The sequence below is a fragment of the Hemiscyllium ocellatum genome, unplaced genomic scaffold, assembly GCF_020745735.1.
Source record: "Hemiscyllium ocellatum isolate sHemOce1 unplaced genomic scaffold, sHemOce1.pat.X.cur. scaffold_3620_pat_ctg1, whole genome shotgun sequence".
Lineage (NCBI taxonomy): Eukaryota > Metazoa > Chordata > Chondrichthyes > Orectolobiformes > Hemiscylliidae > Hemiscyllium > Hemiscyllium ocellatum.
Window position 1 is genome coordinate 1 of NW_026868513.1, and position 26,416 is coordinate 26,416.

General features: G+C 46.1%; 1 protein-coding gene across 1 annotated transcript; it reads right to left on the bottom strand.

Annotated features, from left to right (window-relative positions):
* Positions 1-14,019: 14,019 nt before the first annotated feature.
* Positions 14,020-16,414, bottom strand: LOC132813376 (rano class II histocompatibility antigen, A beta chain-like). The gene is made up of 3 exons (XM_060823130.1): positions 16,341-16,414; positions 15,602-15,883; positions 14,020-14,108 (listed from the first exon to the last, which is right to left on the bottom strand). Exons 1-3 carry the CDS (start codon positions 16,354-16,356, stop codon positions 14,020-14,022), a joined length of 387 nt encoding a protein of 128 aa, XP_060679113.1. The 5' UTR covers positions 16,357-16,414.
* Positions 16,415-26,416: the final 10,002 nt, after the last annotated feature.

A 26,416-nucleotide genomic window follows, 5' to 3' on the forward strand; every position in this document is an offset into this window, starting at 1 on the left:
GGATCTTGGTGTCCATGTACACAGATCTCTGAAAGTTGCCACCCAGGTAAATAGTGCTGTGAGGAGGCATATGGTGTACTGGGCTTTATTGGTAGAGGAATTGAGTTCCGGAGTCCTGAGGTCATGATGCAGTTGTATAAGACTCTGGTGCGGCCTATCTGGAGTATTGTGTGCAGTTTTGGTCGCCATACTATAGGAAGGATGTGGAGGCATTGGAACGAGTGCAGAGGAGGTTTACCAGGATGTTGCCTGGCATGGTAGGAAGATCGTATGAGGAAAGGCTGAGGCACTTGGGGATGTTTTCATTGGAGAAAGGAAGGTTTAGGGGTGACTTGATAGAGGTGTACAAGATGATTAGGGGTTAGATAGGATTGACAATGAGAACCTTTTTCCACGTATGGAGTCAGCTATTACGAGGGGGCATAGCTTTAAATTGAGGGAGGTAGGTATAGAACAGATGTTAGGGGTAGATTCTTTACTCAGCGAGTCATGAGTTCATAGAATGCCCTGCCAGCAGCAGTGGTGAACTCTCCCTCTTTATGGGTATTTAAACGGGCATTGGATAGGCATATGGAGGATAGTGGGCTAGTGTAGGTTAGGTGGGCTTGGGTCGGCGCAACATCGAGGGCCAAAGGGTCTGTACTGCGCTGTATTTTTCTATGTTGTATGTTCTAATACTGATTGGTTGTCACCAGGTTTTAGTCCAAGGTTAAATACAGTCATAAAAGCATAAAAGCTTTGACAAAGGGTCAGACTCGAAACATCAGCTCTTTTGTCTCCTTACAGATGCTGTCAGACCTGCTGAGATTTTCCAGCATTTTCTCTTTTGGTTAAATACAGTCAGTTGCATCTGAGAGGCGGGTAGGATTCTGCACCATAAGACCTTAGGGACGGATTTAGGCTAATCGGTTCATCAACCTTGCCCACCATTTGATCATGGCAGATATTTTCCTCAACCTTATTCTCTCGTCTACTCCCCAGAACCTTTGATTCACTTACTAGTCAAAAACCTATCCATCTTTATCCACTCAACATTAATAGTAGAAATATTAGGGATAGCAGATTTGGGGCCATACTGCAGCATATGGTTAGTGGGCCTTGGAGGTAGATGCACCAGGAATGAGAACGAATTTGGGATTGAGATGTGACCTCGTAGAGATTCATAAAACCATGAAGAATATTCTTAGGATTAATGGTAGGTATTTTTCCCTAGAACAGAGGATTTTAAGACAAGGGGAAGGTGTATATTTTTAAGGTAAGAGGAGGGAGATTGAAAAAAAGACGTGGGGGACAACATTTTTACACAGAATCTGGTTCGTGTGTGGAATTAACTTTCTGCGCAAGTGATGGATGTGGGCGCAGTTACAATGTTTAAAAGACACTTTGATAAGCACGTGAATACAAACGGTTTGCAGGAGCAGGCAGGTGGGGCTAATTTAGTTTGGTTTAGACTGCAGAGTCTGTCTCAATGCTGTATGACTACATAATTTAGAAGTTAATTGCAGAAGATTTTTTTCTTTATCACTGAAACTAGCAATCATAACTTATGGTCTCACTCAGCTAATCTGAAATCAATAAATGGCAATCACACAAAGCTCAGCGCTGAGCAATAGAGTAAAGAAAACCGAATAGAAGTATCCCAGACAGGAAATGCATCATGTAAAAGCTTTTTCAGACCACACAGGTTTTGTTAAACGTGAACTTGTACCCATCACCTAGAGCATGTAAAAGGAATGAACAGCAATAAACAGTGAAAGGAGACTGTGTTTTATGGAATTGTTAGTGAAGAATAGGAAACTCGGAGCAAGGAATGGGGAAGAAAGGGAATATACAATGAATTATGTTAAAGTGCCCAAGTCAGTGGATATGACAACTGGTTTAGCTAGATTACATCTCAAAAGTTTATGGAAACACATTACCAGATAGAAAGGTCTATGAAAGGATTATTTATAAATCAGCATGAGGAAGGACCTTTTGGATCAGGAAACTAAATACTTAAGTTTCTAGCAACGAATTGATATGACAACTGAAGAAGACCCAGGGCAAATAACTTAGTAATACAGAGCATCAACGACACTTAGCAGACTAAGTCTTTATTAAAAGTGTAGTGAAATGCTGTATAAGATATAAACCGGACTGGATGACATATGCAGTCATCAGATCGATTTGTTTAAACTTGGAGAATAGATTTTAAAAAATGACAGTTTTCTTTAAAAGGAACCGCACAAAAGCCTATAATATGACACAACAAACATTCTATCTCCTGACGATGGTATCATGCTGAGGGTATCACACTTGGAGGAAAGAATGGGACTCATAGGATAATCGACTGGGTGAAGGTTACTGAAGAGTTTAAATCTGGTACACCAATAATATGAAGGAGGAGAAAGTGAAGGCTGTAGATCAGAATCAAGAATGTGGTGCTGGAAAAGCACAGTAGGTCAGGCAGCATCCGAGGAGCAGGAAAACCTTCATCAGGAATGGTGGTGAAGGGATTATGCCTGAAACGTCGATTCTCCTGCTCCTCAGATGCTGCCAGACCTGCTGTGCTTTTCCCAGCAACACACTCTCGAAATCAATAATATGAAACATGCCATGCAATGTAATCCAAACTATTTGGAGGTACACTGTAAACAAGAACAGACTAAACCTTTAGCTCTGCAGGTCGATTCTCAAAGCACAATATTTTTCTTTGGCTTATGCATTCATAACTGACCAGTAACCAACAAGTTAAGATTCTGTAATGGACCAAACTGGCTTCAGAGAAAATTCTGTGTTGTCACCACACACTGTGATGTCTGATGAATAAGATGCTCCAAACTGGAAATCCAAATCTGGGTAATTTCAACTGCTCAGAATGTGAATACTTGATAAGATGTGGTACTGGCACATTAGTTTCATTTAGCTGCACTTGAAATGAAATTAACATGGGATCATGAGCCAGTTCCATCTATTCCACTATTTAAATGTTATCTCTACCAGTAATGTGTCAGTGACAGTACGGGATCTGTACTAGTACTGGGTTTGTGACAGAGTGGGGGGCCTGTACCCAGTACTGGGTCTGTGACAGTGTAGGGTCTGTGACAGCGTGGGGTCCGTACCAGTACTAGATCTCTGAGAGTGTGGGGTCGGTACTAGAACTGGGTCTGTAACAGTGAGGGGTCTATACCAGTGCGGGGTTTCTGACAGTATGGGGTCATTACCAGTACTGGGTCTCTGACAGTGTGGGGTCTGTACCAGTACTGGGTCTGTGACAGTGTGGGGTCTGTACCAGTACTGGATCTGTGACAGGGTAGGGTCTGTAGCAGTACTGGATCAGTGATAGTGCGGGGTTTGTACCAGTACTGGGTCTGTGAGAGTGTGGGGTCTGCATGGTACTGGGTCTGTGACAGTGTGGGGTCTGTACCAGTAGTGCATCTGTGACAGTGCGGTGTCTGTAGCAGTACTGGGTCTCTGACAGTGTGGGATCTGTACCGCACTGTGTCTCTACCAGTGTGGAGTCTGTACCAGTACTGGGTCTGTGTCAGTGTGGTGTCTGCACCAATGCTGCGTCTGTGACAGTACGGTGTCTGTAGCAGTACTGGGTCTCTGACAGTGTGGGATCTGTACCGCACTGTGTCTGTGACAGTGCAGAGTCTGTACCAGTGCTGGGTCAGTGTCGGTGTGAGGTCTGTATCTGTACTGGGTCTGCAACAGTGTGGAGTCTGTACCAGTACTGGGTCTGCGACAGTGCTGGGTCTGTACCAGAACTGGGTCTGTGACAGAGTGGGGTCTGCACCAGTGCTGGGTCTCTGACAGTGCGGGATCGGTAGCAGGACTGCATCTGTGAGAGTATAGAGAATGTACCAGTACTGGGTCTGTGTCGGTGTGGGGACTGTATCTGTACTGGGTATGTGACAGTGTAGAGTCTGTACCAGTACTGGGTCTCTGACAGTGTGGAGTGTGTACCAGTCCTGGGTCTGTGACAGTGAGGGGTCTGTACCAGTACTGGGTCTGTGACACTGCGGAATCTGTACGAGTACTGCATCTGTGACAGTATGGTGTCTGCACCATTACTGAGTCTGTGACAGTGTAGGGTCTATGACAGTGCGTGGTGGTACCAGTACTAGATCTCCGACAGTGTGGGGTCGGTACTAGAACTGGATCTGTGATAGTGAAGGGTCTGTACCAGTGCGAGGTTTCAGACAGTACGGGGTCATTACCAGTGCTGGATCTGTGATAGTGCGGGGTTTGTACCAGTACTGGGTCTGTGACAGTGTGGTGTCTGTACCAGTACTGGGTCTGTGACGGTGCAGAGTCTGTACCAGTACTGGGCCTGTAACAGTGTGGAGTCTGTACCAGTACTGGGCCTGTGACAGTGTGGAGTCTGTACCAATACTGTGTCTGCTACAGTGCGGTGTCTGCACCAGTGCTACGTCTGTGACAGTACGGTGTCTGTACCAGTACTGGGTCTCTGACAGTGCGGGATCTGTTCCGCACTGCGTCTATGACAGTGTGGGGTCTGTACCAGTACTGGGTCAGTGTCGGTGTGCGGTCTGTATCTGTACTGGGTCTGTGACAGTGAGGGGTCTGTACCATCACTGGGTATGTGAGAGTGTGGAGCCTGTACCAGTACTGGGTCTGCGACAGTGCTGGGTCTGTACCAGTACTGGGTCTCTGACAGTGCAGGATCGGTAGCAGGTCTGCGCCTGTGAGAGTATAGAGACTGTACCAGTACTGGGTCTGTGTCGGTGTGGGGTCTGTATCTATACTGGTATGTGACAGTGTGGAGTCTGTACAATTACTGGGTTTCTGACAGTGTGGAGTCTGTACCAGTCCTGGGTCTGTGACAGTGAGGGGTCTGTACCAGTACTGGGTCTGTGACACTGCGGGGTCTGTACCAGTACTGGGTCTGTGACAGTTAGGGGTCTGTACCAGTACTGCGTCTTTTGGTGTGGGGTCTGTATCTGCACTTGGTCTGTGACAGTGTGGTGTCTGCACCAGTACTGAGTCTGTGACAGTGCAGGGTCTGTACCAGTACTGGGTCTGTGACAGTGTGGGGTCTGTACCAATGCTGGGTCTGTGACAGTGCGGGGTCTGTGACAGTACTGGATCAGTGACAGTATCGGGTCTGTACCAGTATTGGGTATGTGATTGTGCGGATCTGTACTAGTACTGGATCTGTGACATTGTGGATTCTGTACCAGTAGTGCGTCTGCGACAGTGTGGAGTCTGTACCAGTACTGGTTATGTGATAGTGTGGAGTCTGTAACAGTAGTAGACCTGCGACAGTGCTGGATCTGTACCAGTACTGGGTCTGTGTCGGTGTGGGGTCTGTAACTGTACTGGGTATGTGACAACATGGAGTCTGTACCAGTACTGTGTCTCTGCCAGTGAGGGGTCGGTACCAGTACTGGTTCTGTGACAGTGCAGAGTCTGTACCAGTGCTGGGCTTGTGACAGTGTGGAGTCTGTACCAGTGCTGGCTCTGTGACAGTGTGGAGGCTGTACCAGTACTGTGCCTGTGTGGAGCCTATACAACTACTGGATCAGTGACAGTGTGGAGTCTGCACCAGTACTGGGCCTGTGTCAGTGACGTGTCTGTACCAGTACTAGGTCTGTGACAGTGTGGAGTCTGCACCAGTACCGGATCTGTGGCAGTGAGGGGTCTGTACCAGTACTGGATCAGTGACAGTGTGGAGTCTGCACCAGTACTGGGCCTGTGTCAGTGACGTGTCTGTACCAGTACTGGGTCTGTGACAGTGTGGAGTCTGCACCAGTACCGGATCTGTGGCAGTGAGGGGTCTGTACCAGTACTGGGTTTGTGACAGTGCAGGGTCTGTACCGGTATTTGGTCTATGACAGTGCGGGGTCTGTACCATTACTGGGTCTGCAGCAGTGCAGAGATTGTACCAGTACGGTGTCTGTGACATTGTGGAGTCTGTAGCAGTAGTGGGTCTGTGACAGTGCAGAGTCTGTACCAATACTGTGTCTGCGACAGTGTGGTGTCTGCACCAGTGCTGCGTCTGTGACAGTGCAGAGTCTGTACCAATACTGTGTCTGCGACAGTGTGGTGTCTGCACCAGTGCTGCGTCTGTGACAGTACGGTGTCTGTACCAGTACTGGGTCTCTGACAGTGCGGGATCCATTCCGCACTGCGTCTATGACAGTGCGGGATCTGTACCAGTACTGGGTCAGTGTCGGTGTGCGGTCTGTATCTGTACTGGGTCTGTGACAGTGAGGGGTCTGTACCAGCACTGGGTATGTGAGAGTGTGGAGTCTGTACCAGTACTGGGTCTCTGACAGTGCGGGATCGGTAGCAGGTCTGCACCTGTGAGAGTATAGAGACTGTACCAGTACTGGGTCTGTGTCGGTGTGGGGTCTGTATCTATACTGGTATGTGTCAGTGTGGAGTCTGTACAATTACTGGGTTTCTGACAGTGTGGAGTCTGTACCAGTCCTGGGTCTGTGACAGTGCGGGTTCTGTACCAGTACTGGGTCTGTGACAGTTAGGGGTCTGTGCCAGTACTGAGTCTGTTGGTGTGGGGTCTGTATCTGCACTTGGTCTGTGACAGTGTGGTGTCTGCACCAGTACTGGTTCTGCGACAGTGCAGGGTCTGTACTCTTACTGGGTCTGTGACAGTGTGGAGTCTGTACCAGAGCTGGCTCTGTGACAGTGTGGAGGCTGTACCAGTACTGTGTCTGTGTCAATGAGGGTCTGTAGCAGTACTGGGTCTGTGACTGTGTGGAGTCTGCACCAGTACTGGGTCTGTGACAGTGCGGGGTCTGTACTCTTACTGGGTCTGTGACAGTGTGGAGTCTGTACCAGAGCTGGCTCTGTGACTGTGTGGAGCCTGTACCAGTACTTGGTATGCGATAGTGTGGAGTCTGTAACAGTAGTAGGTCTGCGACAGTATTGGGTCTGTACTAGTACTGGGTCTGTGTCGGTGTGGGGTCTGTAACTGTACCGGGTATGTGACAATATGGATTCTGTACCAGTACTGGGCCTGTGACTGTGTGGAGTCTGTACCAGTACTGTGCCTGTGACAGTGCAGGGTCTGTACCAGTACTGGGTCAGTGTCGGTGTGGGGCTGTATCTGTACTGGATATGTGACAGTGCGGAGTCTGTACCAGTATTGGGTCTCTGACAGTGTGGAGTCTGTACCAGTACTGGGTCTGTGACACTGCGGGATCTGTACCAGTACTGGGTCTGTGACAGTTAGGGGTCTGAACCAGTACTGCGTCTGTGACAGTACGGTGTCTGTGCCCGTACTGGATGTGTGAGAGTGAGGGGTCTGTACCAGAATTGGGTCTGTGACACTGCAGGGTCTGTACCAGTACTGGGTCTGTGATAGTGCAGGGTCTGTACCAGTACTAGGTGTGTGACAGTGCGGAGCCTGTACCAGTACTGGGTGTGTGACAGTGTGGTGTATGTACCAGTACAGGTCTCTGACGGTGTGGGATCTGTACTAGCACTGGGTCTGTGACAGTGTGGGGTTTGTACCAGTACTGGATCAGTGACAGTGCAGGGTCTGTATCAGTACTGGACCAGTGACAGTTCGGGATCAGTACCAGTATTGGGTCTGTGACAGTGCAGGTTTGGACGAGTACTGGATCTGTGACAGTGAAGAGTCTGTAGCAGAACTGGATCTGTGACAGTACGGTATCTGTACCAGTACTGGGTCTCTGACAGTGTGGAGTCTGTCCTCCTACTGGGTCTGTGACAGTGAGGGGTCTGTACCAGTACTGGGTCTGTGACAGTGAGGTGTCTGTACCAGTACTGGTGTGTGACAGTGAGGTGTCTGTACTAGTATTGTTTTTGTGACAGTGCAGGGTTTGTACCAGTACTGTGTCTGAGTCCGTGCAGAGTCTGTACCAGTACTGTGTCTGTAACATGGTGGAGTCTGTCCCAATACTGGGTCTCTGACAGTGTGGAGTCTGTACTCGTACTGGGTCTGTGACAGTGAGGGGTCTGTACCAGTACTGGGTGTGTGACAGTGAGGTGTTTGTACGAGTATTGGTTTTGTGACAGTGTGGTGTCTGTACCAGTAGTGGGTCTGCAACAGTGTTGGGCCTGTACCGGTACTGCATCTGTGACAGTATGGGGTCATTACAAGTACTGGGTCTGTGACAGTGTGGAGCCTGTACCAGTATTTGATCTATGACAGTGCGGGGACTCGACCAGTACTGGGTCTGACGCACTGCCGAGTCTGTACCAGTACTAGGTCTGTGACATTGTGGAGTCTGTACCAGTACTGGGTCTGCGACAGTGTGGAGTCTGTACCAGTACTGGGTCTGCAGCAGTGCAGGACCTGTACCAGCACTGGGTCTGTGACAGTGAGGGATCCGTTCCTACTGGGTCTGAGTCAGTGCTGTCGGTACCAGTACTGTGTCTGTGACACTGGGGAGTCTGTGCCAGTAGTGGGTTCGCGACAGTGTGGAGTAAGTACCAGTACAGGGTCTGCGACAGTGCCGGGTCTGTGCCAGTACTGGGTCTTTGACAGTGTGGGGTCTACACTAGTATTGGGTCTGTGACAGTGTGGGGTCTGTACCAGTAGTGCATCTGGGACAGTGCGGGGTCTGGACCAGTACTGGGTCTGTGACATTCTGGAGTCTGTACCAGTAGTGGGTCTGCAACAATGTGGTGTCTGTACCAGTACAGGGTCTGTGCCAGTATTGGGTCTGTGACAGTGTGGAGTCTGCATCAGTACTGGGCCTGTGTCAGTGACGTGTCTGTACCAGTACTGGGTCTGTGACAGTGTGGAGTCTGCACCAGTACCGGATCTGTGGCAGTGAGGGGTCTGTACCAGTACTGGGTTTGTGACAGTGCAGGGTCTGTACCGGTATTTGGTCTATGACAGTGCGGGGTCTGTACCATTACTGGGTCTGCAGCAGTGCAGAGATTGTACCAGTACGGTGTCTGTGACATTGTGGAGTCTGTAGCAGTAGTGGGTCTGACAGTGCAGAGTCTGTACCAATACTGTGTCTGCGACAGTGTGGTGTCTGCACCAGTGCTGCGTCTGTGACAGTGCAGAGTCTGTACCAATACTGTGTCTGCGACAGTGTGGTGTCTGCACCAGTGCTGCGTCTGTGACAGTACGGTGTCTGTACCAGTACTGGGTCTCTGACAGTGCGGGATCCATTCCGCACTGCGTCTATGACAGTGCGGGATCTGTACCAGTACTGGGTCAGTGTCGGTGTGCGGTCTGTATCTGTACTGGGTCTGTGACAGTGAGGGGTCTGTACCAGCACTGGGTATGTGAGAGTGTGGAGTCTGTACCAGTACTGGGTCTCTGACAGTGCGGGATCGGTAGCAGGTCTGCGCCTGTGAGAGTATAGAGACTGTACCAGTACTGGGTCTGTGTCGGTGTGGGGTCTGTATCTATACTGGTATGTGTCAGTGTGGAGTCTGTACAATTACTGGGTTTCTGACAGTGTGGAGTCTGTACCAGTCCTGGGTCTGTGACAGTGCGGGTTCTGTACCAGTACTGGGTCTGTGACAGTTAGGGGTCTGTGCCAGTACTGAGTCTGTTGGTGTGGGGTCTGTATCTGCACTTGGTCTGTGACAGTGTGGTGTCTGCACCAGTACTGGTTCTGCGACAGTGCAGGGTCTGTACTCTTACTGGGTCTGTGACAGTGTGGAGTCTGTACCAGAGCTGGCTCTGTGACAGTGTGGAGGCTGTACCAGTACTGTGTCTGTGTCAATGAGGGTCTGTAGCAGTACTGGGTCTGTGACTGTGTGGAGTCTGCACCAGTACTGGGTCTGTGACAGTGCGGGGTCTGTACTCTTACTGGGTCTGTGACAGTGTGGAGTCTGTACCAGAGCTGGCTCTGTGACTGTGTGGAGCCTGTACCAGTACTTGGTATGCGATAGTGTGGAGTCTGTAACAGTAGTAGGTCTGCGACAGTATTGGGTCTGTACTAGTACTGGGTCTGTGTCGGTGTGGGGTCTGTAACTGTACCGGGTATGTGACAATATGGATTCTGTACCAGTACTGGGCCTGTGACTGTGTGGAGTCTGTACCAGTACTGTGCCTGTGACAGTGCAGGGTCTGTACCAGTACTGGGTCAGTGTCGGTGTGGGGCTGTATCTGTACTGGATATGTGACAGTGCGGAGTCTGTACCAGTATTGGGTCTCTGACAGTGTGGAGTCTGTACCAGTACTGGGTCTGTGACACTGCGGGATCTGTACCAGTACTGGGTCTGTGACAGTTAGGGGTCTGAACCAGTACTGCGTCTGTGACAGTACGGTGTCTGTGCCCGTACTGGATGTGTGAGAGTGAGGGGTCTGTACCAGAATTGGGTCTGTGACACTGCAGGGTCTGTACCAGTACTGGGTCTGTGATAGTGCAGGGTCTGTACCAGTACTAGGTGTGTGACAGTGCGGAGCCTGTACCAGTACTGGGTGTGTGACAGTGTGGTGTATGTACCAGTACAGGTCTCTGACGGTGTGGGATCTGTACTAGCACTGGGTCTGTGACAGTGTGGGGTTTGTACCAGTACTGGATCAGTGACAGTGCAGGGTCTATCAGTACTGGACCAGTGACAGTTCGGGATCAGTACCAGTATTGGGTCTGTGACAGTGCAGGTTTGGACGAGTACTGGATCTGTGACAGTGAAGAGTCTGTAGCAGAACTGGATCTGTGACAGTACGGTATCTGTACCAGTACTGGGTCTCTGACAGTGTGGAGTCTGTCCTCCTACTGGGTCTGTGACAGTGAGGGGTCTGTGCCAGTACTGGGTCTGTGACAGTGAGGTGTCTGTACCAGTACTGGTGTGTGACAGTGAGGTGTCTGTACTAGTATTGTTTTTGTGACAGTGCAGGGTTTGTACCAGTACTGTGTCTGAGTCCGTGCAGAGTCTGTACCAGTACTGTGTCTGTAACATGGTGGAGTCTGTCCCAATACTGGGTCTCTGACAGTGTGGAGTCTGTACTCGTACTGGGTCTGTGACAGTGAGGGGTCTGTACCAGTACTGGGTGTGTGACAGTGAGGTGTTTGTACGAGTATTGGTTTTGTGACAGTGTGGTGTCTGTACCAGTAGTGGGTCTGCAACAGTGTTGGGCCTGTACCGGTACTGCATCTGTGACAGTATGGGGTCATTACAAGTACTGGGTCTGTGACAGTGTGGAGCCTGTACCAGTATTTGATCTATGACAGTGCGGGGACTCGACCAGTACTGGGTCTGACGCACTGCCGAGTCTGTACCAGTACTTGGTCTGTGACATTATGGAGTCTGTACCAGTACTGGGTCTGCGACAGTGTGGAGTCTGTACCAGTACTGGGTCTGCAGCAGTGCAGGACCTGTACCAGCACTGGGTCTGTGATAGTGAGGGATCCGTTCCTACTGGGTCTGAGTCAGTGCTGTCGGTACCAGTACTGTGTCTGTGACACTGGGGAGTCTGTGCCAGTAGTGGGTTCGCGACAGTGTGGAGTAAGTACCAGTACAGGGTCTGCGACAGTGCCGGGTCTGTGCCAGTACTGGGTCTTTGACAGTGTGGGGTCTACACTAGTATTGGGTCTGTGACAGTGTGGGGTCTGTACCAGTAGTGCATCTGGGACAGTGCGGGGTCTGGACCAGTACTGGGTCTGTGACATTCTGGAGTCTGTACCAGTAGTGGGTCTGCAACAATGTGGTGTCTGTACCAGTACAGGGTCTGTGCCAGTATTGGGTCTGTGACAGTGTGGAGTCCGTACCAGTACTGTGTCTGCGACAGTGCAGGGTCTGTACCAGTACTGGATCAGTGACAGTTAGGAGTCTGTACCAGTACTGGATCTGTGACAGTGAAGGGTCTGTAGCGGAACTGGATCTGTGATGGTAGAGTGGGTGAGTACCATGCCTCTAGGAATTCCCTGGCTGTTTTCTGTTTGGCTTGTCCTATAATAGTAGTGTTGTCCCAGTTGACCTCATGTTGATTGTCATCCACGTGTGTGACTACTAAGGATAGCTGGTTGTGTCGTTTCGTGGCTAGTTGGTGTTCATGGGTACGGATCGTTAGCTGTCTTCCTGTTTGTCATACCCAGCATGAGCCAAAACAACGTAGAGTACAAAATCTCATGCAAGGACTGCACAAAACACTACACAGGACAAACAGGAAGACAGCTAACAATTCGTATCCATGAACACCAACTAGCCACGAAACGACACAACCAGCTATCCTTAGTAGCCACACACGCAAATGACACGCAACATGAGTTCGACTGGAACAACACTACTATTATAGGACAAGCTAAACAGAGAACAGCCAGGGAATTCCTAGAGGCATGGCACTCACCCACAGATTCTATCAACAAACACATCGACCTGGACCCAATATAACCGGCCACTGCAACGGACAGCAACTGACAACCGAAAGCGACAGATTCAAACCACGATAAATGCCGGAGGAAACATCACAGAAGCGCTTCACCGGAGGCTCCCAAGCACTGAGTATGTCACCTAGACAGGGGACGAAACGTCTGCAACACAAATTCCCAGCTCGGCGATCAGAATCTCAACACTCTACTGGATATGTGACACTGCAGCATCTGTATCAGTACTGGGTCTGAGACAGTGCTGGGTCTGTATCAGTACTCGATCTGTGACAGTGCGGGGTCTGTATCAGTACTGGGTCTGAGACAGTGCGGGGTCTGTATCAGTACTGCGTCTGAGACAGTGCTGGGTCTGTATCAGTACTGCGTCTGAGACAGTGCTGGGTCTGTATCAGTACTGGATCTGTGACAGTGCGGGGTCTGTGCCAGTACTGGGTCTGGTAGCCAGACAGATAATGTATGTCAACCAGACATGGAAAAAAAAACATATTATTAACGTATTATTGACATTGGAACTCTTGCTCAGTAATTTGAACAAGTTGCCGAAAAGTAGCGAGAACGAAGGTAATATGCAGAAAATACACCGCAGTTTACCCGATATGTACGAACAAGTATTAGGTTTAACAGGCAATGCAATGTTTTCAAACGTTCATAATTTTTAATTGTATCATCGCTGTTCCACTTAGAAATTGTCTTTGGATGTCGATGCGAGGAATATTTTTACGCTTTATTGAACAGATACAATTTCGCAACATGAAAGAACAATGACCGGTTGGCCGATTCGCTTCTTTTCTGCTGAAGAGAGCAATGGTGTTGTTTACATCCCAGACTGGCTGCATAAATAACAGTGAATGTGGGACTAGTGTACGCGTTATGTAAGAGAGGGAGAGAAACTGTGTGCGTGTGTCTATCGCTATGCATGTGTGTATGAGAAGAGAGTAATGTGCGAAAGAGTAACAGAGATAGGTATATGAGTTAGAGCGTGGTGTGAGTATGAAATAGTTTAGAGATAGGGGCAGTAACTCGAAGTGAGATTTGCGATGCACAGTGCACCTGAACTACTAAAAAACCGAAAATAAAATCTGTGGATGCTCATAATTAGAGATATCACTGTACGAGACGCAGGCAGTGAAAGATTAAGGTGCGTGTGGGTGAATGGTGGTTAGGCGAGGGAGAGAGGGAGAGCTGCTTGTTGGGCACAGCTCTAATTAAGGGATGTTTACTGGATAAGTGAGTGTGAGATCCCCATGCAATGAACAACGACTGAGAAATGATTGCGATAGCAACACGGTCTGAATGATGATACTGTAAACGGGTGCTGCATGTGTAAGAGACAGCAAGGAGAAATTGAAGTGTCAGGTGACAGTGGTGATGTGGTGGTGGCGGTTGGATTGGGGGGACAAGTCGCACGACACCGACTTACAGTCCAACAGGTTTATGTGAAATCTTAAGCTCCCTGGTCAGGACTTCACCTGGTGTCCTGTGACACAGTGAGTGCGAGGTGGGTGTTAGCACTGAACGACACGTCAGCATTCAGTGATAGGGTTCATTCTTTTCTTACAGTATGTACTGAATTGATAAGAAAGTAAAGGGTCAGCCAATGTCTCGCGCATCCATCCGTGCAGATACCGAATGTCACTAATGAAGGATGATATATTTTGTTTCCTGCATTAAAAAAAGTCCTTTAATCTAGTTACAATGATGCAAGCAACAAATGATCCCCTTACCTTTAAATGATCCACAGTAAGGCGGTCCCCAACACCACCATTCCGATCCCCAAAATCAAACGGAAGATGTTAATGGTGTGGAATCGGCCAACTGAAGGATAGAGATTCAATGAGGAAATATAGAGAAACAATTAGAGACGGAAAGGAGACGCAGGATGTTAGTGTGTATGTCTTTAAAGGGAGTGAGAACAACCGAGAGGGAACTGAGTACAACCAGTGTGTTAGACACAGGACTGTGCGCTTATGAGTTTACTTCAATACAACTGAGGGGCAGAATTAAAATGCTCAGAACCTTTCTCCATGAGTTCCGCGGAGTTTTCACTGAATATTGTGTGTATCAAGGAACCCCAAGAATAATCTACCCTCGGTCTTTTATTGGATCTGATCACTGACACTGCTAAACGGGAGCTAAAGCTAATTCTCATCCTCGCGTTAATTTCTAATGCAGTGCTCGATGGTAACAATACGCAATCAACGGAAAAGAGAAAGCTGGCATTTACATAGCGCCGTTCAGGCCCCTTTAAAGCCAAGGAACGACTCAAAGTGTGCTCGCCGCTGTAATAAATGTGACCATTTTGCATACGGTTTCCCAAAAGGCAATGTGAGAGTGAGCAGATCATTTGATTCTGTCGTGTGGATTGGTAGGATAAATATTCGCTTAGGACTGAGTTATTATCTTTAGGGATGAAACCGCGTGTCAGATAGGGGAACTGGGTATTATCTGCTAACAGCTGAAAACCTGTTGCTGGAAAAGCGCAGCAGGTCAAGCAGCATCCAAGGAGCAGGAGAATCGACGTTTCGGGCAGGAGCCCTTCTTCAGGATCTGCTAACCCCGAACCTGGCGCGGATTGAATGCAGTTTGTGGTCATTTTGAGCTGACGGTTAAGCAATACTTTAAAATATTGGCGTCAAGTTTGATTTCGGCTGGAGGCCCAAGTATGCGGGAATGGACCGGACCCTTGTAATTTTAATATTGAAGATTAGTGTAGACAGAAATCCCGCCGTGGGTTCCAGGATATAACAAAGATCGTGATTAAAGCAATCCTGAAAACCCATCGCCCTTACCATGGTTTGGAACCGTGTAGCTGATATTTGCCGGGACGCTGAGTGCGATGTGAGAAATCTGACAGGTGTAGACTGACCCCCTCTCCGGAAGACTGAGCTCGCTGGAAACGGGAGATAAGGAGGACAAGAAAGTGGGAGGTGAATATAGAGAGAAAAGTAACTTTGATTTTTCCAATAAGACCAAGAGTGAATTGGAGAGAGAGAGAAAGAGAGAGAGAAAGACAGACTGAGAGCGAGAGCAAGAAAGTGTTTATCATCAGTTTTGTGGATGAAACCTCGCGTCAGACGAGGAAACTGGCCACAGACATGCTGGTTCCCGGACACAGTGCAGATGCAGTGCAGGCCGGTTTCTGTTTGTGGTAAATTTTGAACTGACGGCTTCGTAACACTTCAAATCTGTTTTTAACGTTGGCTGAAGTGCCAAGCATCCGGGAACGGAATGGACTCTTGTATTTTTAATATTGATGACAGATATTAGGTTCCTCTGTATATCAAAAAGGGAAAACCGGTGACCCTTACCGTGGTTCGGAATTTTGTCGCTGATGTTTGCCGGGACGCTGAGTGTGATGTGAGAAATCTGGCAGGTGTAGACTGACCCCTTCTCCGGAAGACTGAGCTCGCTGGAAACGTGAAATAAACCCTCTTCGTTCAGCATTTTCCTGATGTTGACGCCAGACGTGATTTCGGAGAGATTTTTATACCACACGAGTTCAAACTGCCCCGGGAAGAAGCCAGCTGTTGTGCAGAGGAGAGCGAGGAAGGGCGAGTACTGGCGGGTTATCTTCAGCGGGGTTGGCGGCACTGGAACACAATAACAATCAATAAATCAACATCGGAAGTTGTGTGTGAATTGGACAGTGGACTGAACAGCCTGTTAAAAGGCACAGGCATTTCTTGAATTTTGGAGGGAATTTTTTTTAATCAACCTATTAATGCGAACAACTAAAGTTTCAGTTCTGAAAGTTAGGATCGATGGACATTTGTTAAACCTCCCCTTCCTTTGCATTCGGATAAAACGTGGAGATAAATAGAGTGGACAAAACCATGTCAGAATGGGCAGCCACTGAATATGTTGGACGAGATAAATACTCTACACACACAGTTCAGAGTCTGCATTGGATTAACAGTGGTCAAATCAGACAAAGTCAGAGTCCATACTAAAAAAAAGCGGTTCGATCAGACACCCTCAGTCTGTTGTCCATTGAACAATCACTGGTTCAACCGGACACAGGCAATCCAGAATCTATTAAATACTTACTTTTTCCACGAGACATTCTCAATCCATAGTTTGTATTGAATTATAATTGGTCCCATCAAAGTCTCAAACCCAAGTCCAAGTCCAATGAGATGCTCCGCAGACTTTCTCAGGGACACTATCCATGGCACTGCACACAAGGCCGTTGAGAACAAACAGGGGAAGACACAAGACTGGTTGGAAGCGAGCTCAAGTAATCTCACCGCTGTCAAGGAGGCAAAACGTGTTGCGCCACTTCACCCAGGCAACACTGTCTCCACTAAGGACAACAAGGCGCAAGTGCAATGTGCACCCGTAATGTTGTAAAGGAAGGAGTTTCAGGATTTCGATCCAGCGACACTATAATAGAATGGTGTTATATTTACAAGTCAGGGTGGTGACAGGCTTGGAAGGGAAGTTGTATGTGGTCGTGTTGCCATCTATCTGCTGCTGTGGGTTTTGAAGGTGCTGTCGACGAATATTGGGCGAATTCCTATACTGCGTCTTGGAGATGGCACACACTGATGTGACCGGACATGTTCATATGTAAAACGGCATCCAGGATTGTCACAGAGCATCGGTCATGCAGGGAATGGTGATACATGTGGTGCCAACGAAATGGGCTGCATTGCCTGAATGCATTATCAAGCGTGTTGGGTGTTGTTGCAGCTACATTTAATCCGGCAAATGGGACGTCTTCGATCATATTGTCGACGTGTGCTTCATAAATGGTGGATAGGATTTGGGGAGTCAGGAGGTGGATCACACATTGTTGCTTCCTGGCCTTCCATCTGCTCTTGTAGATATTGTATTGACATGGTTAGTCCAGTTCAGGGCCTCGGCAACCCCCAGGATGATAATGTTTTGTAAAATAAATGAAAAGGCATTTTTCTCGGAAATATTTCTCTGGAGTTGTAAACAGTCTTCATCTATAAACGATAGCTAACTAGGTCATCTATTAACAATGTCATCGCTAAATTCCAAATAGAAGTTCAACAATTAGAGATTTTCACAAAATGCATCCCTTGACTGTTAAAGTTATATGCGAAACGAATTTGCACTTTTTTTTGCCTTTACTGAGAATTAAAAAAACCCTATCTCCTTCAGTTGATTATTTCTAATGAACTTGTCCTTGAAACTATTTGGTCTATCTTCTTCACAATCATTAGTTCCCGACTGGCACTCAAACACACTCATAGAGATGTACATCATGGGAAAAGACCCTTCGGTCCAACTCGTACATGCCGATCAGATATCCTAACCTAATCTAGTCCCATTTACCAGCAATTAGCCCATATCCCTTCAAACCCTTCCTATTCAAGTACACATCCAGATGATTTTTAAATACTTCCTCTGGGAGCTCATTCCATACACGTACCACTCTCTGCGTGAAAACGTTGCCCCGTAGGTCCCATGAAAATGTTTCCCCCTCACGTTGTGTACTCTCCCACCCCAGAGAACAGACCTTGTCTATTTATCCTATCCATGCATCTTATGATTTTATACATCTCGATAAGGTCACCCATCAGCCTCCAACACTCCGGGGAAAACAACACTATTCAGCCACTCCCTGACGACATCCTTGTAAAGCTTTTCTGAACTACGTCAAGTATCCCGGCATCATTCTGAGAGGAGGGAGACCAGAACTGCACACAATATTTCAAAAGTGACCTTACCAATGTCCTGTACAGCCACAATATAACCTCCCAACTCTTATAGTCAATGCACTGACCAATGAAGGAAAACATATCAACAGCTTGTTCACTATCCTGTCTCCTTGCGACTCCACTCCAAGAGCTCTCCATGACCACCCTCTGTTTTCTACCTTTGAGCCAGTTCTGTATCCAAATGGCTAATTCTCCTGCATTCCATGTGATCTAAACTTGCAAACCAGTCTACCATGAGGAACCTTGTCTAACCCAGTTCATGTAGATCCCTTGGGAAATATGTTGGTTTCCCAGTGGAGCACACATTCTTCACACAATGTGAATTTGAACAACATGCGATCTTTGCATGTACTTCTCAGGATTGCATTTATTCATTTCCTGATTGATCATTTGCTTCGTGCCTCCAAACCTCATTTTCAATTGACAAAATCCTGTTGCAATCCCAGGCCAACATCTGGTATGGATGATGCCACTACCCATTTCAAAGGCAGAGTTGCTTTACAAAACAGGCCAGTTACATTTGAAGCTGGTGCACAGACTTGAGCAAGTGCCTCGAGGACCTATTTAGTATTCAGAAAAAAAAACACTTTCATATATATTTCCATACTGAGACTTAATGTAGGGAGATTGGTTGCATCAACATAACGAGGTAAAGTGTTTAGTAAACTTTATCCACTTCTTAAAATCAGGATTTAAGATGAGACTCAAACTATGAGGAATGTATATATTTATCAACAGTTGCAAACAAAATTGGGGATTAACCAAAATAAATATATCAGTGAATTTAATCTCGAAGTAAACGTAAACTTCTCCACAAAATCATACTTGGAAGCAGCGCTAAGTACATTTCTAATTTCAAGTTTACTGTAGAAGCAATCCAAATAATGCTGTCTGCTTCTCAGGGAAATTTTGAGTGAGCACTTCTTAGTATTTAAGATTCCAATCCGACAGTGTGAGGAAGCACGTCATTTCTGAGATAGCAGAATACTCCATGCTTCTCAGTTAAAGTTAAGTGAGCAGTTGTAAATATTTAAGAAAAAGCATGACATTTCTGAGACAGCATTTAATAATTCGTTTTACCTTAGTTTGCATTGGAATGTTTTCCTAATGCCTGTTCCTCTTCCTCAGGATAATTATTTGCTCTCGTTTTGCATTACTCACACCGTGCTGTATCTGTATCCGTTTATGATCACTTGCACCTATTTGGTAATCGATTTTGAAAACCTGACATTTATCTCTTTAACAGAAAAACACATCTTTCCACTTTGAACTCCATGACAAATCTAATGCATTTCATTTCCGGTAGCTATCAAAATCAAGTGGAGCATTATTTATGATACGTTATCTGATTATAAATATACGATATAATACAAGATTAAGTACATTACACCGCCTGGCTAGCTTTGATTGACCGCGGACAGCAAGTCTGGTATCCACCAGGACAATTTCGGTTTAAGTCTCATTGAACTGAAAAAAAGACCAGCCTTCCTTTCGGCACCAAACTGAAAGCAGACCCTTGCTGCTCTTGTTATCTATTATCGATGTATACCTGCCTAATTTAACGTTGTTCATTCCTCCTCAGTGACACTCACCGTGTACAATAAGCTTAGTCCCATTCCCATTGGAAGTTTTCCTGCCGAAGACGCTGATGCGACAAAAATAGATTCCGGAGTCCCGGAAGCTCACATTCAGCAGATGGAACACAGAAAATATTTGCTTGAACGGTAATATTATTTTCCTTTTGTCTGCTGTTGGATCCAAAGGTTTGATCTCTCCATCTTTCCGCCAGGACACGTTAACCGATATTTTGCGATCGAAAAGCGGGGTGGAGCAATACATTGACACATTTGTACCTTCCACTGCAGTCAGGTACGGGGGGGATTGAATCACGGGCAAAGGGGTTTCGCCAGTACCTGCCAGAAATATATACAAGCGTTAGTTGCTCCTGTTTCATGAACCGAAAAATGAAAAATGGTAAAATAATGGTTTAGAAACTCAGCGAAACAAAATCCAATAATTAATCATGAAAACGAAGCTGCCAGTTTTGAATTCTCAGTATTTCCATTCATATTCCTATCCGCTAGATGAGTGTAAATATTTATAGACCTGTATAAATTACTCGCAGGACTGAGAGATAGCAGAGCACATGAAACACGGGCATTCTGGGCAGGGAAGATGTCTTGGAGCAGGAGGACAGCAAGATCCAGCGAAACCCGATGGAAACATTATTACCATCTGGGACTCCCTGATGCATTCATGTCTGAGACAACCTCAATGGGTTGGTTCTGTTTAAGGCGGATCGAGGTAGTATGTGTTACAAGATGAGGATGGCTCAAGTCTGATTGGTGACCAAGAGACGATCAATTATTTTTTGCATGACGTGAAAGATTTCTAGTTGAGCCAACCCTTGACAAAGTTCAGTGTTGTCCGACCTATGGCAGTTGCGGATTTGGGACTGCGGCGGGGATCTGGCCCAGCAGCAGTACGAAGTTTGACAGAGGTGGTGATGAAATAGATATGCGTGCTCCGATTTACAGTTGGAGCGGATGCATTACTTTGCTGAGGTACAACGGGGAGAAAGGAGTGGTCAATGGTTAATTGCTGGGGGTGTTATTGGCATAGTAGAGCCATGTGGGTGCAGTAAACCCAGGGATTCCGGGAGAATCTGATAGAATGACTGGATAATGTGGATGGAAGTGAATGGGGCCTATCAATTTCAACTGCACATTGGAGGATAGATGGTAATGAAAAGTGTGGTGGTCTTCTCTGTTATAATCCAAAGAGGTGACGGGAGCCTACATGGAAGGGATTCAGTGGTCAGCAGAACATTTGTGAATTTCTTTATTTTGGTTTATTCAAAACTCAAAATTTATTCAAATTCATTTCTGATTAATGAGTTTAACCATAAAATTGTTGCAAACATGCTCAGTTTTAGAAATTGGTAAGAATACAGTGTTCAGAGATATTTCCAAGTACGGAGGAGTCAACCAACCGGTTTTGAGACAGTTTTGAACGTTAGAGGATGGAGTTGTGTTTGGGGTGCATGGGTCAGTGAGGATGATATAATATAAATCAAAATGGTTGTAGGAATGAAAGTTAAGTAATGAGTTATTTATGATTATTAGGAATGAAAGAGCAGGAAAGAATGGAACGAATGATTTTGGAAAGACCATGCTAGCTGGAAGAGTTAAAGGCAGGAAAGAATCCAGTGACCAATCCAAATTGGAGAGACATTGAGGACACTGCAGCATGTTTGAATTTCTTTCCCAAAGGATACCAGTGAACAAGATTTTGTCTATTTTTGACAACAGTGATTAAAAAAAGGTCATCGCTATACCAGCCTTTCTTCTCCATTTTGTTTCAAATTAAACTTCAGTTTCACAATCGGTCGTGGTGTACGTGAACCCGTGTCGAACAAATAGTGAATTACCATGCGTAGTTACTAACCCCATGACACACCATATGGCACTGGCGGCCGATCGTATATGCAAAACATTTGATTTAACAGCAGCAGATTTATTCAAAGTCGTAACTGCTACTGTTCTCTACCTTCTGTTCGACACCTGTTTGATTTAACCAAGCTATGTCAACGGTAAAAGCCGCGTGAAAGCCACTTTACTAATGAATGCAAAAAAAGTTGGACTTGAAAGGCTGACATGATGTTCTTGTAACACATTGATGATTGTCAAAACAAAACATTTCTTCAAAGGAGCTAGAGGTTTACGTTCAACCTCCAGTACAGCACCAAATTCTTTCCTGTTTTGTTCATCATGTTCGCAAATCAGCACGACTTGATTACATCTTGTTATGTTCTCTATCGCTCCAGAGGCGATTTCAGTATTCATTATTAAGGACGCTCCTCTACTAATATTTACCCTATCTTTCTTGAAAACCTTTAAACACGGTAGCATCGATTATCAGCGCTGTTTCGTTGTTATGTCTCAGCAATGTCATATACTCCAACTCAAGTTGTCTCAGATATTTATTTAATCATTCGTTATCTGTTGTAGTTTAAAGAATAACAAACAATACTGCCCATGAAGAACGATTGATACTCATTCTGGAAGCTCTGGTGATGGGATTACATCATCAGTTCAGAGGTGGCCATGTTAGGAATGTGTGGCTCTGGGTGACCCATGCCTTAATGTAAGGTGATGAGATCTGATGTTGCACATCCAGGGTGATGACGTTGAGATTTTTGTTCTGTTTGTAGAAATAGTGGCCTACGTGGATGAAAGTACAGTACAACACTCAAAATGAGGATGGTAGTGTGGTGGTAAGCCATTTCCAAAATGTTATGTTCAGATGTGTTATATCTAAATGATCCCTCTTTTTTGTTGCCACAATTCTGCAACTGGCAGGAAGGGCGATGAGGTCCATTTCAGGATGAGCGCAGTCTGGAGGCGACCAGGGCAGGGATATAGAGTTCTTTGCCATAAGCAGTGATGCTGGATCCATATCAGCACTCGAGGTTGCTGGAGTAAATTTCATGAAGGCAAGTCGACATGCTGCTCTCTGTAACTGACTCCCGTGATTTGTGTAACATGAATGACTTTAGTTGCAGATGTTGTCTATTTCAAATTGAGTTCAACAATTACCTTCAGCAAATCATGGAGGGGAGACTCAGCAATGGTAATTCATTGAATTTCAAAGGCCAGTTTTTAGATTCTGTCTTAATGGAGATGGTCATTTTCTGGCAGTCGAGTGGCGGATTTGTTACTTGCCAGTTGTCCGGCCAGGACTGGATGCTATCAATATTTTGTTACATTTGGACGTGGACTGATTCAGTGTCTGAGAAGTGGTCGGTGGAGCTGAACTTTGCACAAACATCGCCAGTTATTCAGTATTGTGACATCAGGATGAGGGAAAGCCGAGACGACTGACTCCTGATCAGCTTCACGATCTTTCATTGTGCGAGCTAAGACTTCAATGAGCAGAGAGTTTTCACCTGATTTCCATTTGGTTTTATTTTTCTGGGACTCCTTAGAAAGGCTCATTGCTGACCTTCTCCCAAGAGCAGTTACTTTCACCTCCTCTGCGGTGTTTAATTCTTTCTGTGTTTGAAAGGAAGGCTGTAATACAGTCAGGGTCTCTGTGGCCCTGGCGGAACCTGAAGTGGGCGTCACTGAGCAGCTTATCAGTGAGCAAGCGCTACTTCATAGCACTGTTGATGATATCTTCCAACATTTTATTGGCGAAGGTTGGTGACACAGTTATTTCAATTGAGTGACCTTCTAATACCTTTTGCGCGCATTGGCATACTGCAGATGCTTTCCCACATTTTGACGGAGATGTCAGTGTTGCAGTCGTATTGGATTAGTTTGGCTCGGGTTGTGACAAGTTCTCGAACACAACTCTTCAATATGTTTGCCTGAATGGTATCAGGTCCCATAGTCTTTGTAGTACCTATTTTCTTGAAACGTTTCTTGACATCACGTCGAGCAATACTTGTGATTGGCATTTACGATGCTGTGAAATACTTGAGGAGGCTAAGGTGGTTCATCGACCTGTTCCAGGAGATTGTTATATGTTGCAAAGCCTTTTCTTTTTGATTGATTTGCTGTGTTTCGTATTCATTGGGTTTGGGATGTTTGTGCAGCTTCCACCTCCAATTACTTGTTTAATGTTAACCAATATTTATGACTGGATGTGTCAGGATTGCAAAGCTTTGATCCGGTGCTTTTGTTGTGGAGTTCTCTCTTCGAATTGATGTTTATGCTGCCTGACATGCAGTTTATCCAGTTTTGTAGCTTTGTCATATTTTTATCCCATATTTAAGTATTCCTGGTGCTGCTCTTGGCATTTCTTCCTGCACATTCTTTGTAATTGCGTTTGATTCCCTGGCTTGATAGGGTTGACAGAGTGGCGAATCTGCTGTGCCATACTTTGCAAATTGGTATGAATATAATTGATTGTTGCCGATGGCCACAACACCTCATGGATACCGTGCTTTCAGTTATTATACCTGTTCCAAATCTACCTCATTGAGCACGATTGTGGTGCCACACAACACGAAAGTTTCGATGCTCACTCAAAGATGTGACTTCATATTCTCAAGAACAGTCAGTGGTCTCTCGTATGGATACAATTATGGTTAGATGCATCTGCGACAGTCGGGTTGTTGAAGCTGAGGACAGTTTTGTCCCCTCTTTTTGGCACACTTCCTCCCCAAATGCTGCCAACCCAGTTAACCACCTTTTGTACTCGGCCAACCTGGATAGTACTTGGACTGCCGAACCCTCATGATAATAGACATTTAAGTTACTTGCTCAAGGTACACCCAGTACTCTTGACCCAGTCACTGCTTTCTCCAAGTGCTAATTAACAGGGATTCTTGTTGACTAATCTTTCCCGGCTTGCATGACGTCACTGTTGTCGCAGCATCTGGTCTGACATTAAATTTTCACCTGTTTCAGAATCAGTGAAATTAAATTGTTAATCTTGTTTAATCTCATTGCTTCTGATCAATCGTGAGGCATCGTCAACAGCAGTGGGACAGAGTGCTTTTCCAACATTTGTTTATGATATTTCAGCCTCGTCTACCCATGTGGCTGACCAAATTCTTTAGTCTGCTTGATAATGCTGAATAATGAAGGGTAGTTAGCGCACTGTAACAGGTGATTCCTTGTCTAGGAGGACACCCTAATGTCATTGATCCCTTACTATGTTTAACTAACGTCCCAGAAGAGAACAAAGACTATCGATATCTAAAGATGGAAATGCTCGAGAAACGCAAGAGATTTGTCATCTCCGTTGGAGAGAGAAACAGAGTTAATGTTTCCTGTCCGGCATGTGACTGTTCCGGGAAATCCAATCCACAGACTTTTTCAGAATTTATCCAGCAATGTCTCATTTTATCTTAAATTGTCACCATGCTTAGGGGTCTGCGTTTATTTCCCCACCCCAAAACCAAATGAAATACTGTTGATCTTTGTTTTCAACGTTTTTCAATTGTCAGTAATGACCATTCAGTACTGCTGCTTTGGCAGAATGGTAATCATTTAATAATCGTATTGTTTTGGATGGAGCTCGAAATTGCTCACTGGTGGCATTGGAAGGCACTGTCAACAAAAAATAACCAGAATGCGTTTTTTTTACATCTCTGGCTGATACTTTTGCATCTTCTATAGTCACAGGTGAGGTCTGTTAGATTGGTGGTTGTGAACGTTGTGCCCTTTTTCAAGAAGGGCCCCCCAAAAAAACCTGGGAACAAGAGACCAGTAAGCCGAACATCTGTGGTGGGTACGTTAGTTGAAAAGATTCTGAGGGTAAGATATGCATGCATTTATATGTCATGTTGTTGTTGTACAGGACATTGGTTTGGCCACTTTTGTAACATTGCGTGCAATTCTGGTCTCCTTCCTCGGGGGCAGACGCTGTGAAACTTGGCAGGGTTGAGAAAAGATTGACAAGGATGTTGCCAGGCTTGGAGAATTGTAGCTCTCGGGAGAGGCTGTGTAGGCTGCGGCTGTTTTCCCTGGAGCATCGTAGGCTGAGAGGTGACCATATATAGGTTTATAACATCATGAGAGGCATGAATAGGATAAATAGACAAAGTTTCTTCACTGGGGTGGGGCGTCGAGGACTAGAGGACACTGGTTTAGGGTGAGAGGGGAAAAATATAGAAGAGAACTAAGGGACAACTTTTTCACAGAGAGGGTGGCACATGTATGGAATGAGCCATCAGTGGAAGTGGTGGAAGCTCGTACAATTGCAACATTTAAAAGGCATCTGCATGGTATATGAATAGGAAGGTTTTGGAGGGATAGAGGCAGGGTGCTAGCAGGTGGGAGTAGATTTGGTTGGGATATCTGGTCGGCGTGGGCTAGTTGTTTCCATGCTGTACATCTCAATGATTCTGTGACGGGTTTGATTAGGGATAATCGACATATCTTTGTGCGTTGGAGATCCTGCCTCGGAAATATAGAGTTTTTTTCACGAAGTGGCCAGCAAGCGACTTGGGCAGGGTGGTAAACATAGTCTGTATGGTTTTCTGTAAGGTTTTTGATGAGGTTTCACGTGGTAATTTGCTCTAGAAGATCACATGGCATGGAATCCAGGGGGAGCAGGCAAATTGGATACACAGTTGGCTCGATTGTAGGAAGCTGAGGCGAATAGTGGAAGGATGTTTGTCGGACGGAGGCCTGTGACGAGTGAGGTGCCTCAGGGTTCGCTGCTGTATCTATTGCTGTTTGTTTTTGATATCAACGATTTGGACTGGAATGTACAGACATGATTAGTAACTTTGTGGATGACACTAACATAGGCAGTATCGTGCACAGTGAGGAAGGTTATTAGAAATTTTAGCAGTACCTTGATCAGCTGGGATATTGGGCCAAGAAATGGCGAATGCAGTTCAGTGTAGAAAAGTGTGAGGTCTTGCATTTTGGGAAGTCAAATCAAGGTAAGAGTTTCATGTCGAATGGTAAGTCC

Coding starts and splice junctions, on each gene's coding strand:
- LOC132813376 (XM_060823130.1), bottom strand. Junction 14,109..15,601: donor CGACAAAATTCCGAACCACG/GTAAGGGTCACC, acceptor TCTATCCTTCAG/TTGGCCGATTCCACACCATT.